Genomic DNA, 13,736 nt, shown 5'->3' with positions numbered 1-13,736 from the left:
TACATCTCGGAAATGTGGTTTTTTTCAGTCACCTTATCTTGGATTTATTTTTTTTTCTCAAATCCTTCCTGCAAAAAAAAAAAGCACAAGCAGGGAGGGCAGTTCTCCATCGAGTGTCAGGTGACACCCCGCCAGGATGACGGCGGTTGAGACATTTTTCGGTAACTACACACAAAAGCTAAGCCTTTTCTTAAAGCACAGGCTCCAAGAGCAACCAGAGCAGGGACAAAGCTCCCCGCCCGCCACGCCCCCTCGCTCCCGCCAATCACAGCAGGAACGGCGCCCGCGCTCTCGAGCCCTGGCCAATTAGCTACGTCGGAGCAGACGGGGAGGGCGGGGCGTCCGTTTCCAGAGAAGCCGAGGTTCGGTTACTATCGACGCTTGGGTTCTTCGGTGGAGACGCTGTGGCCACCGCTGCCTGGGCCGGCGACTCATCGGCGTCTGGCCTCGCGCGCCCCGTCCGTCCTCCTGGCCGTTCTCGCTTCCCTCTGCGCTCGCTGTCTGCCGAGGCGACCCGGCGCCGGGCAGGATCTCAGCGGACGCTCCGGCCGTCGTAGGTAGCGGCGGCGGCGGCGGCGGATGACGTCACGGCGACGTGGGAGCGCGTTCGGGGGGCGGGCTCTGGGCGCGGGCCGCGTTGGGGCGCGGGGAGCCGGGGCGCCCGGAAGTGAGACGTCTGCTGCTCGCCCCTGCCCGGACCTGGCGTCTTTGGTGCGCGAGCCCACCGCTTCCATCCCGAGCAGGGCGGGCGGGTCATGGCGGCTTTCAGCGGGGCGGTCTCGGACTTCCGGGAGCGGGGGGCCCTGTGCTGAGCGAGGTCCGGGTTTGGGGGTTCTGAGCGCCCCAGGACAGCCCGGTTCCTGACGTCCCTGAGTCATGTTCCATGCACCCTCAGGAATCAAACCTCCTGACGGTCCTGTAGAACCGCCCGCGTTTTTTCCGTCCCATCCGTGCCGTCTAAGCAGCCGTGGGGTCTCGGGACACATCCCTTAACTTTCCTGGCTTCCGATTCCGTGCTTGCAGACGGAGAGTAACACAGTAGGGATAAACGACAGTAAACCCAAGTTCATAGACTCAAGTGGGACCGAGTGGAGGGGCCACCCGAGGATCCACAACCAAACTGTGGTGCTGTTGGGGGTCCAAAAGGCCACATTTCTGTGTCACCCTATGCCCTACAGTGTGTCAGGTGTTTGAGGGGATGAGGGTTCGATGCAGTTAAAGGATCAGCAGAGAGCCTGTCTGCTTTTAAACTTTTCTTCATACTTTTGTACTTATGGTAAAACGATGAGCGTATTCGTAAAGGTTCTGTAAAATCAGTTCTGATCAACTCAGGAGGCTTGTAAGTAATGTTAGGAATAGGTTGGTTAATTCGGAATAATTGCTTAAAAAGGAGAAAAAAATGGAAAAATGTGAAAACTGCCGAGAAAGCCCCAGCAGAGTGAGCCCAATAGGTCCTATGTCTGCAAGGTGGTGAGGGCAGACAAAGTCCAATGACTCTTTTTTCTCTTCGTGTTACTGTAAGTGTGGTGTGTAAAGTTTATTCTGTTCTTGTAGAAGAGTAAAACGAAGCCCAGTGTGGCTAATGGTTAATTCATTGTCCGTGTCCTGTAGCTTCTCTGAATCATAAAATGTCACCCCATTCCCTTACTCCCACCACCATTATTTAATAGGTTTTACTTAGAAATCAGTTTTCCTACTTTGGTCATTTTACTTACCTGTTTCTAAGTTTCATATATATATATATATATATATATATATATATATATGTGTGTGTGTGTGTGTGTGTGTGTGTGTGTGTGTGTGTGTGTTCATAATGGAGTCTAAAGTGATATGCAATTGCTCCTTGGAAAAGTTTTGGCTGGTTTCCAGAATCCTGAGAGACAAAAGTCATCATTCCTACATCTACTTTGTGTTCCTTGCTGAGTATTTCATGGAAGATTTTTTATTGTATTTTATTTTTAGTAGAATCTGGATGCTGTTGTTTGAAGTCAATAAATTTTGTTTTTCAGGGCTTTGTGTTTAGCAAAAACAAATATGAACCTGTGGAATTTTTGCTTTCTTTCCAGGGAGATTGGGTTTTTTAAAAAACATTTCCTGAGCAGTCTAGGTGCCATGAGCTTTCTTTTATAAAGTCATGGTCTCGAGCATCCATCCTTCAACATGCTTGCTGGTCAAAGTAGAACACAGTTCTGTGGTTATAGCTACATCAGCAGCTCCATGAACTCCCTTGGCAGGTTAAAAAGTTTAAAAACACTGGACTCTAAGGAGTTACTTAAACTCGTATAGGATGGGTCTCTGTTTCACCACTAACAATGTTTGTCAGTTGGTGGCCCTGCACATAACTGAAAACTTGTCACTACCTGGGTTCTACAAAAATACCGTCGTTTAACTAGAATGAGAGTATGTTTTATTAAGATAGGTTATATTTTATATTAAAGGAAAGTGTTACTTTTTTAAGCAGGCAAATATTTTTATATTAAAGAAAAGTATTACATTTTGCTCATCTAATTTTGATTATGGAATTGTATTGCTATTTAGGGGGCTGGCAGTCTCCAGTGACCCAGGGCTCTGATAGGAATCCATGGAGTCGGCAAGGTTAGACTTTCTGAGAGGGATTAGGGAAAAAGATACTCACAAACTCTCTTGATGATTTCCTTTATTCTCTCTCTCTCTCTCTCTCTCTCTCTCTCTCTCTCTCTCTCTCTCTCTCTCTCCCTCCCTCCCTCCCTCCCTCCCTCCCTCTCTGTCTGTCTCTCTCTCTCTCCCTCCCTCCCTCCCTCCCTCCCTCCCTCCCTCCCTCCCTCCCTCTCTCTCTCTCTCTCTCTCTCTCTCTCTCTCTCTCTCTCCCTCATTTTTTCACAGCTTTTATACCCGAAGAGAAACTTTTCAGCCAGTACAAGAGTTGAAACAGTTGCATTCTATTTCTCAAGAAAATGATTACAGATACAAACATGTTTTTCATCTTCCTCGCATGATTAAACATTTTATGTATTATAGATGAAAAACAAGTTATCCCAAGAGCCCACGTAATTCATACCCAAGCAGCTTGCTCGTTATGGGTTAACTGTGTGGGCAAGCAAGGTGCTCTTGTCAGGTCTTTTACTGGTCAGGTTGCATTTTGTAGTTACAAAGAAATGACCAATTACTTACTTTATTACTTATCTTGAAAGATAATCTTGTACGAAATCACAAACTTAAATTTTTATATATGAGAAACAAGCAGTCAGCTCTACTTTAAATCTATCTATCTATCTATCTATCTATCTATCTATCTATCTATCTATCTATATATCTATATATCAGGAGATTGAAGGCAGAAATGGGGCTAAGGAATTAATCACCTTTGGTCATCAACCAAACTTAGCAAGGAGAGTGTATCAGCCTGTAATAATTGGGCTGCTTTGTTCTTGTTTTCTGACCTTAAGGAATTCCACATTCAACTATGTGACTTTCTAAAACTTTAGATGTCTTCTTGGGTTTTTCACCTCAGAGCTATTTAATGAAAGCACCTTAGTCTAACTTTGTTGTTTTCAAAGCTTTGTTTCAGTTGTGATGCACTCTGAGGTACAATAACACATCTCCCAACATTAGGGTTAAAAGAATCTAAATTAGCTGGGCTACTGGGACTCAATTGTTAATCCTTAACTTGAACTGTAATGCATGCAGCTCCTTAGGTGAAACTCACAGACCCTGGTTGTGAAACATATCCTTGTATTTATTTTTATTCATCAAAACTATGTATAAGCTATTATTATTATTATCAAATTAGACTGCACTGATTGGCAGGGGTGTCATCTTCTTGACAATCCACGGATTAATTGCCCAGTAGAACAGGATGTTTCCAAGAGATAAGCACACTATGTTACAGGCAGTGGAGATCTGCCCATGTCCATTCTCACCATGCTTGATACCAGAGACAGGGAGCTGCAGCAAACACGTAAAGTCACAGCAGAAGTAAAGATGTGCCAGGGTCTACAGTCCCGTGGTCTTGCCTAAACGAGATTGGTCCATCAGAGGATTCCCTTCTGGTGGGCTATACCTGGAACTTCAATTGCAACTCATGGCTCTGCTGGCATGGCCAACTGCAGAATTGTCACAAAAGCAGTGAAGCGTCTTTGAACATGTGGATAATATTGGTCTTGGTGAATATGGCTTCACATAACTTCTTTGGGCAAATCTGGCATGCTCCCAGTTGCTGCATTGTGTTTTGAGAATTCTGTAATGACAGTATTGCCGAAGTCATTCTTAGAGCCCAGCCTGCTTCCGTTTCCTCTTGTGGGGTAGAGCTTCTTGACAGAGCAATTTAGAGAAAGGTTTATTTGGCTTACACTTTCCTATTACAGCTCACCACTGCAGTCAAGGCAGCAGGACACTGAAGCAACTAGTCCCATCCACAGCCAGGAACAGAGGAAAACTGAATGCATGCTTCTCTTTGCTCTCTGTTTTATTCAGTCTAGGTCCAAACCCATGGTGCAGTGTCACCTACATTCAAGATGATTCTTCCAACACCAACCCAACTAAGAAAACCCCAGACAAGCATGGCCACTAACCAGCCCAGTCAAGACTGTTTCTCATTGCAACGGCCTTCCTACTCATTCCAGATTGTGTTTGCATGATAATTAAAATTATCCACCACAGATCCCCATTTTTAGCCACACATTTTTATTTACATTTAAGATGTGGTTAACAATTGTAAGTAATAAAGTACAGCATTTTTGCTCTATTATTTATCTTGTGCTCACTTACCAATAGCCCAGAAAGCTACATGAGAACTTAAAATACTGATGCCAAAGTGATTCTCATTTTATAAAGTATTTCCTAAGAATGGAAGGTCCCTATCCTTTACTGCTGGTTTTCAATTTTACTTCTAAATGTAGAAACCATTTTTCTTTTAATCCCTCAGAAAGGTTGGCCAAGGGACAGTTAAGGGAAAATCAGTAGTCTGTTATTTTCATTGAGTAGTAACCCTTGCATACTTTCCAGGCATTTCCGCTGTAAATAAGACATTGTTTCTTGAGATTTCAGCCTGTTGAGAGAGATATTTAAGCACACGAATGAGGAAAAGATAAATGCTAATTCCTCCTTGAAGGGCTGTGGCAGTTACAAACCAAACAGACCACAGATGCCTTTGCTGTGACTTCCAGGAGCACATTCCTCTATAGTCTATTTTAGCATTCCATGTGATCCGTGTGTTTGTGCTTCTTCTGAATTGTAAATACCCCGGGTACTCTTTGCAGTGTGATGCTGTCCTAACAGATGTTGCACAGCTCGGTGGCCAGGGGCCCAGGGAGAGTGGCGCAGGCTCTCTGGGCTGCTATTCCTTTTGAATTATAGCTACTAAATATTTGTCTCTGCATTGTATATAGAAACATCAGGCAAAATTTAATGCAGTTTTTGCAGGTGTTCTGGGAGGTTTCTGAATTGCTAGCTAAATATTGTGAATAGTTTCAACCTATCATTTCAACAAATGCCTAAGCTATTGAAAAGTTCTTGAGTATAATGAATTTTAATATGAAAAAATAAGACTGAATCATAAATATTTTAAGGTGATGTAGAAACCTTAAATGTGACCTTTGATCTTGTATGAACAACAATAGCAAAAGAGACACATGATCACTTGGAACTATGAAACCTTAGCCTCATTGTTGCCGACGTGTTAATTCATCTCTTAAGTGGGGCAATTTTTGAGGGATTCATGCATATATAAGGTCACCTTTTTAAAATGACATCTTCAGGGCTAAATGAAAAGATTCTTCAATGAAAAGATTCTTGCTAAAGTTCAGAAATACTTATTATAAGCAAGGAATAGTCTAGATTGAGGTGGGAATGGGCATAGAGGAATGTATCACAACAGACTATTTTTAAAATAGTGTCTTCCCTGCTCTGCAGCTGTTGTTGCAAAGCAAATTAAAGGTGCGTGAGTTTGTACAGTTCTAAGTGGGAATACCAGCTCCCTGTCACCGGCCTGATGGGACTAGTTCAAAACCCGTAGCTTGCACACTTGTTTTCTAGTGATTATTGAAGGATTACTATAATGCTTCAAGAAATAGATCCATAAAGATATCTAAACATGGTGCTGGAGAGATAGCTCAGTGATTAAGGGAGCTTACTGTCCTTACAGAGTATGCACGTTTAGTTCCAAAACCTATGCAAAGTCGCTCACAACCCCTGTGTAACTCTAGCTCTAGGGAACTCTGATCTCTATGTTCCCAACCCCTAGGACTTATCTGCACATGCCTACTTACAGATGCATAATTAAAAATAATCTTAAAAAATATTTTTGTACCCATATCTACACAAGAATAATAACATGTATAATTAATATATAGTAATAGCAAGCCTTTTCAAAATATGTATGGAAACATGAAATTAGTAAATTACTATGCAATGCAATTTTGATACAGTTTTGAGTCACTGGAATAGAGTAGTATTTATAATTTTTTTAAAGACAGGGTCTCAATATGTAGCTCCAGCTGGCTTGGAACTTGTTGGGCAAACCAAACTGTCTCAAACTCACAGAGATCTGCCTGCTTCTGCCTCTCAAGTGCTAAGCAGTTATAATTTTGATATTGTCTTTGAAACATTTTATACATGATTGGGGTCTTTATATCACAGGTTAATGAAAGAAAAAATCCTACTGAAATGATAAGTTTAATAACATATGTTCCCTAGCTTTCAGCATCTGTGGGAAAGTTGTTGCTGAAGCATCCTATTAAAAGAGAGCTACTGAGTTGATGGAGACACCTCCTAGCGATGGAAGTCATCCAGAGGGACTCTTTCCATGCTTCACACAGGAGAGAGCACCTGTCCCACAGAGTGCCAGTGAGAATGACCTCAGCAGGTACCCTTGTTATTGACAGAGCCAGTATCATTTCCTAACCTCCAAACCAAGTGCAGTCATCACTCAAGAATATCCTTCTCATGTTTTGTATTCATTCGTTATACCTACATTATCCGACTATAAAAATGCTGATTTAGCAGTGTAGAGAAGTTATCAGTCTTTTTATTATTTCTTTGTTTGCTTTACCTTTTGAGACAAGGCCTCACTATGCAGCCCAGGCTGTTACTGAACTCTTGGGCTCCTTGGCTCAGCCTTTCTTACTCTGGGACTACGGGTGTTTGCTTTAAGTTTTTATTCTTAATGAAAGCAATAGAAAAGCCAGCCCAACCTATTAGTAATTTGTGAAGTGTAAATGAAGGCCTTAATTGGTCTAGATAATAAAAAACCAGAGTCAGATCTAGAGGGAAATGCTGAGAGATCAGAGAGAAGGAGTAAGCCGCAGCACACCTTACCTCCTCAGCATCTCAGCAGACAAGAGAACGATTTCCTGTTTCTCTCTGCTTAGATCCTGTTTCTGCCCAGCTGCCTCACTTCCTGTCTGTCTATACAGACCTTCAGACCTCTATGGTTAGCTAGCGGCAAGCTCCATTCTCTGACCCCCAGACAGGCTTTATTTGTATAAGCAAGATATCACCACAGTAAAGTGAATATTATTGCTTATTATATTGTTCTATAACAAATAATTATCATATTTTGCTTTGTTTGAATTGGAGATTTACTTGTTATTTGTGTGAATTAATATAGTAGTAGTAATCTTAAAATGTCATTATTGTCACTACAGGTAGTTTAATCTAGCTTCTAATTTAGGTGACAGAAAGTGGAAAATAGTCTTTTATCAAATATAATTGAATTTCTGACCATGGTTTTCAATGAAGGGCTGTTCTTTATCATAAGCTTTTTACTTTAAGCTGGCAGTACTTAAGAACAAAATCTCTGGCCTTCTGTTTGAAATATATAAATATATGTAAGATGCCAGTAATTTGATGTGTGTGTGTGTGTGTGTGTGTGTGTGTGTGTGTGTGATTTGTGCTGTGTAGGTCAGAGGACAATTTTCAGAGTCTGTCCTGTCCCCCCACCATGAGTTCCAGGGTCAGAAGAGATCTCTAGGCTTCACAGCTAGTGTGTTTTCCTGCTGAGCCATCTTTGCTGCCCATCAGTTCTGAATGAGTTTTTCATAAGACATTCTGTAAAGAAGCAGTACTGAGTAATGAAAGGCAGAATGCTCTCACAGAACTTGCTGTTGTTTATAGATATTGAAAAAGTTTCTTTAAAGTTTAGTTATGCATAGATTTTATTTATTAAAATGTAAAGATATATTTGTTTTATATATAGGAGAATTTTTCTTCCATGTATGTGTATGCACCAGATTCTTACTTGGTGCCCATGGAGGCCAACAGAGCAAGTCACAGACAGTTGTGAGTCACTGTGAGGTGCTGAGAACAGAACCTGGATCCTCTGCAAGAGCACTATGCCCTTAACTGCTGAGCTGCCCCTCCAGCCCTATAGATGAGTTTTAAATGCACATAATTTATGATTCCATAAAGCAGAGTGCAAGGAAGATGAATTATTCTCTCCCCTGTACCCCAGATCGATCTCCTTTCTCCTCTGTGCAGCCCACCTTTGGCCTGCATGCCTGTAGGCCTGGCGATAAGGCTTCCCCCAGGGCCTCTGTGGATTAAACCCGTGTCAGTCTGGAGGCAGACTCGTCCGTTCTTGTCTCCCACTGAAGTCTCCAGCGTGTGTTAGGTGTAACGGAAAGTTTGTTTGTCTCTTACTAGCCTCATGCAGGACATCTTCATTGGCAAGATGGAGACGGAGTTGCAGGCAATGCTTAAGGAAGCTGAGTCGGCATCCTGTTCAGTAGAGTTACTTTTGCCATTATTTAAGAACACTGTGGAAGGAATTAACTTAGAAAATGTGAGTGTTGAACTTAGAATTGCTAATAAGATGGAGAGTGAGCCTACTATTCAGAATGGCCTGACTAAAGACTCACATCTCAATGGGAATGCCCACAAGTGGGGACATGATACCAAAAATGGGGCCAGCTGGGAGAGCATTCTCATTTCCTGTCATTACTAATTCTCTCAGACATGCACCTAGTAAGACACTAACCCGGAAACTGCAGGTGGAGGTAATTTAAACTAAAATTGGGGGCTGGAGAGATGGCTCACTGGTTAGCAGCGCTGGCTGCTCTTCCAGAGGACCCATCGCTAACTCCAGCTGCATCAGATCTGATCCCCACTCTGGTCTCTGGGCACCAGGCATTCATGGTGGACAGACAAACACCCAGGCAAAACACTCATTCACATCAAATAAAAATAAATATGTCTTTAAAAAGTAATCTCTGAGAGATGCCGTTCACCTGTTTTCTGTGGTGTCATTTGGGATAGAAGACAACTGCACAATTTCAACTAAACTTCACTTTGGGTCAAGAACAGATTGTGCTTTGTGGGTTAGTAGACAAAATACTGCAAAGCTGTGGCGTTGTACAACATGTTTTATTTTAACATACCGTAGTGTATTGTGTCTGCTATGGGTAACTTGCCAGGGTTCACCAGTACTACATGCAAAATAATGATTTTCATTGATACTAGGAAACAGTTCTCATTGATGATATCATCCTAGTATGTTTTACTTAGTGCTATTTTAACACGGATTTATGTGCTTCTATTATTTTGTCAGGTTAATCATTCTGCAACCAATTTGAAGAAGATTTTTGAACAGCAAGAAATATTATCAAAAGAATTAGACACTTTTAATCGTGTGAAATTAGCCTTAGAACAACTTCTTAAACAGACACACTATGAACAAGTAAGGCACCTGTGCTGTGTGCTCCTGTGACATGCGCTCGCATGCTGTGTGTGTGTGTGAGTGTGATCCCCATCAGGAGTGCTCCTGTGAGTGTGATCCCCATCAGGAGTGCTCCTGTGAGTGTGATCCCCATCAGGTGTGCTCCTGTGAGTGTGATCCCCCATTAGGTGTGCTCCTGTGACTGTGATCCCCATCAGGAGTGCTCCTGTGACTGTGATCCCCATTAGGAGTGCTCCTGTGAGTGTGAGCCCCATCAGGTGTGCTCCTGTGAGTGTGAGCCCCCATTAGGTGTGCTCCTATGACTGTGATCCCCCAATAGGTGTGCTCCTATGACTGTGATCCCCCAATAAGTGTGCTCCTGTGACTGTGATCCCCCATCAGGTGTGCTCTTGTGAGTGTGATCCCCATCAGGTGTGCTCCTGTGAGTGTGATCCCCGTCAGGTGTGCTCCTGTGAGTGTGATCCCCATCAGGAGTGCTCCTGTGAGTGTGATCCCCGTCAGGTGTGCTCCTGTGAGTGTGATCCCCATCAGGAGTGCTCCTGTGAGTGTGATCCCCATCAGGTGTGCTCCTGTGAGTGTGATCCCCATCAGGTGTGCTCCTGTGAGTGTGATCCCCCATAAGGTGTGCTCCTGTGACTGTGATCCCCATCAGGTGTGCTCCTGTGAGTGTGATCCCCATCAGGTGTGCTCCTGTGAGTGTGATCCCCATCAGGTGTGCTCCTGTGAGTGTGATCCCCATCAGGTGTGCTCCTGTGAGTGTGATCCCCATCAGGTGTGCTCCTGTGAGTGTGATCCCCGTCAGGAGTGCTCCTGTGAGTGTGAGCCCCATCAGGTGTGCTCCTGTGAGTGTGAGCCCCATCAGGAGTGCTCCTGTGAGTGTGATCCCCATCAGGTGTGCTCCTGTGAGTGTGATCCCCATCAGGTGTGCTCCTGTGAGTGTGATCCCCCATCAGGAGTGCTCCTGTGAGTGTGATCCCCGTCAGGTGTGCTCCTGTGAGTGTGATCCCCATCAGGTGTGCTCCTGTGAGTGTGATCCCCGTCAGGTGTGCTCCTGTGAGTGTGATCCCCCATCAGGAGTGCTCTTGTGAGTGTGATCCCCCATCAGGTGTGCTCCTGTGAGTGTGATCCCCATCAGGTGTGCTCCTGTGAGTGTGATCCCCATCAGGAGTGCTCTTGTGAGTGTGAGCCCCATCAGGGCCTATACTTTCTGGGGCATTCTTTTGAAATCAATTTAGCAAAGTAACTGATCAGAAAAAATTAGTTTTGGGAACCCAGGCAGAAATTTTACCCAATAGAATCTGTACTATGCATAGTACCTGTCCATGTTGGTCTTTTAAGGGTTACCTGTGCTATGTTTTATTCTTTTCTTCCAAAGCACATACACATACACACAGTGAAGGATTGCACACACTATTTCAGAAGTGTATGCATCTCAGATTCCACAGAGTCCATCTTCTGGCTCTGTAACTATCCACAGAGCCAAGTTAAGAATCCTTACCATTAGTTTCCAGAATTAGTTAATAATTTAAGGGACGTAGGTCAGTGGCAGAAAGCTTACCTATCACATACCATGCCTGGTTTCGTCCTCAGTGAGGGGAGAGAAGAGAAAGGGTTAGGACATTGCAATGGGTGAGGGTTTTTTTTTCCTAAGATACACAAAGCAAAGGAAGCAAAGCAAAAGCTATATATATATTACATCAAACTAAAATGCTTCTAAATGAAGATAACAGCATAGAGGCAATCTACAAAATAGGAGAAAACATTTGCAAGCTATACTTCTTGCAGAGAGTTGATATCAGTAGAAAATGAACTCTCAGATTTGGCAGACAGTATTCATGTTTAAAAGAGAGAGAGGTGTGGTTTTAAACATTGATATTTAGTATTTCTCCCTCGCAGACAGCAGAGAACTCACCCAGCTTGCTGAAGGATCTCAGTGACAGTGAAAGTGAGAATAGTGTAAGTGTTTCCCCACTTGGCAGCATTCTTGGTGGCATTTCTTCGCTTCTTTGTACGCTGCTTGGTTTTTAGTCAGAATTTTCTAATTCTTCCTTTGTATTTCCTGAAGAATCTTAAGAGGAGGGTACTTGAAAAAGAGGCCTATATCGGAGAACTTTCCAGTCTGTTTGAGAATGAAAAGGTAAGCACATTTTGAGTTTTACCCTTCGCTCTTATCTTGTTAGTATCGACTCCTTTCTCTTCCTGACACCCGTTCTCAGACCCTCAGCTCCGAGCACAATAAAGGCTTTCTGACAGTTTAGGTCAGTACGCACTTTTATGCATCAAAAGGAACATCTTAACTTTTTAAGTTGATTTTGTTTGTTTGTTGTTTAGTTAGTATAGATTTATGTTGCTTAGGCCACTTGGCTTAAGTCAGCACAAATTCTATACTTATGGGTTGGGTGATGGTTCAGTTGGAAGACCAGAAGCTGAGTTTAGTCCCCAGAACCCTTGTAATTCTGGTCCTGGAAAGGAGAGAAGGGAGGATCCCTGGGGCTTACTGGCCAGTCAGACTATCCTAGTTGGTGAGTGAGGCAGTGAGGCGTCTGTCTCAGGAGCTGGATGATGGTCCTGAAGATGACACCCAAGGTCGTCCTGTGAGCCGCACACATGTCATATATGTGCATGTGTGTGTAAGTATGTGTCTCTGCACCTGTAGACAGCTGAGAACACATGCAAATATACACATTGACATTTAAGAACTACAAATTTATGTTTTCGTTTAATTGGAAAAATTAAATAATTTTGGTGTTCGGAGGAACATTTTGTACGTACCTAGAGTTTTACTTGGGAGGAGAGATGGGGAGGTTTGCAGGAGACAATTAGCAGGCATTGGATACCTTTGGGAGCGTTACGTGCAGTTTCATATGATGTGCAGCATATGGAAAGGAGTTCCCTGACTCACCATCTGGTCAGCTTGAGGCAGGCTCTGGGCTCTGACAAAGATGAAGGGACCCAGTAACATTATTATTATTTGTCTTTGCTATTACAGGAAAGCGCTTTGAAAGCAAACCGGTTTTCCCAGTCAGTCAAAGTAGTGCATGATCGTCTGCACCTCCAAATCCAGAAAAGGGAAGCTGAGAATGACAAGTTAAAAGAGCACGTGAGGGTATGAATATCCATTGCTATAGTTATGTAATAAGATAATGGAAAGCTAACTTTAGTGGCCTTGCCTAATTGTGGAATGCAGTGATAATAAAAGAATGTAATTTCAGGGTTTCTGTGGAAAACCCTGAATATGAATCTGAATCATCAGGTGTCTGGTCTTCTGAGTATTTAGGTCCAGATCCCTGTATGAAAATATTTCTTTTTATATTTCAATCTAGGAAGAATGTGTGGAGATTTGCAGTGGGTCTTTCTTTGTATTACTAGCTCTCTAATAATGACACGAGACTTCTATTAATTATGAAGCTTGGCCTTAGCTTAGGCTTGTTCCCATCTTAAACGTGTATTAATCTGTGTTCTGCCACGTGGCCAATTACCTCTCCTCAGTATCATCATTCCTACTTCCTCCTCGTCTGACTGGAGAATTTTGCACCTCAGAATCTTTCCCAGAGTCCCTATCTTTGCCTGAAAGTCCTGCCTATCCTCTCCTGCCTTGCTATGGGCTGTTAAGCTCTTTATTAAACCAGTCAGAAGGTGCCTTAGATGGGCAAGGTTAAACAGAGACACATCTTCACAATGTACAAAAAGATTCTCCCAACAGAGATTTTAAATGTTTTGAATCTTTCTCATCATACGGTTAATACATGTTTACTGTGGACAGTTTGTAAATTATGGAAACATAAGTTAAAATAGCTTAAGGACACCAAACTATTGTTAACATTTGGTTGCATAGTATTCCAGTCAGTTTTCATGTCTCTATAGCCTTTTACGCATATTCTCATATGTTTCTAATAGGCAATCAGTAAGTTGTTTTTCTTGCTACCAATTATAATAATTTTGCAATGAGTTTGTTTTCTGCATTCAAAGTATTGAGAAGTTCCTTTTGTATTTGTACAGTTAGAAGGAATGTTTGGTATAAATAGGTATTCCAAGTCCAGTCATTTTGAGGTCAGAGCCTCAAAATGTTATATGTCCCAGCCTA

General features: G+C 42.8%; 1 protein-coding gene across 9 annotated transcripts in view; it reads left to right on the top strand.

Annotated features, from left to right (window-relative positions):
* Positions 1–254: 254 nt before the first annotated feature.
* The window catches only part of Odf2l (outer dense fiber of sperm tails 2 like), a 36,929-nt gene continuing 23,447 nt past the window's right edge, over positions 255–13,736 (top strand). The window contains exons 1-7 of one of the 9 annotated variants that reach the window (XM_040751656.1): positions 331–557; positions 6,673–6,841; positions 8,620–8,758; positions 9,524–9,652; positions 11,549–11,608; positions 11,718–11,789; positions 12,642–12,758. In XM_040751656.1, coding sequence (XP_040607590.1) covers positions 6,735–6,841; positions 8,620–8,758; positions 9,524–9,652; positions 11,549–11,608; positions 11,718–11,789; positions 12,642–12,758 — 624 coding nt within the window. In that variant the 5' untranslated portion in view covers positions 331–557; positions 6,673–6,734. Of the gene's footprint in view, positions 558–609; positions 712–6,672; positions 6,842–8,619; positions 8,759–9,523; positions 9,653–11,548; positions 11,609–11,717; positions 11,790–12,641; positions 12,759–13,736 lie in introns of those variants that run through there. The other 8 variants (XM_040751649.1, XM_040751648.1, XM_040751658.1 and 5 more) reach the window with 8 other exon arrangements.

Source organism: Mesocricetus auratus, unplaced genomic scaffold (assembly GCF_017639785.1).
Source record: "Mesocricetus auratus isolate SY011 unplaced genomic scaffold, BCM_Maur_2.0 Super-Scaffold_100009, whole genome shotgun sequence".
Taxonomy (NCBI): Eukaryota; Metazoa; Chordata; class Mammalia; order Rodentia; family Cricetidae; genus Mesocricetus; species Mesocricetus auratus.
This window is presented reverse-complemented; position numbering and strand designations above follow the sequence as displayed.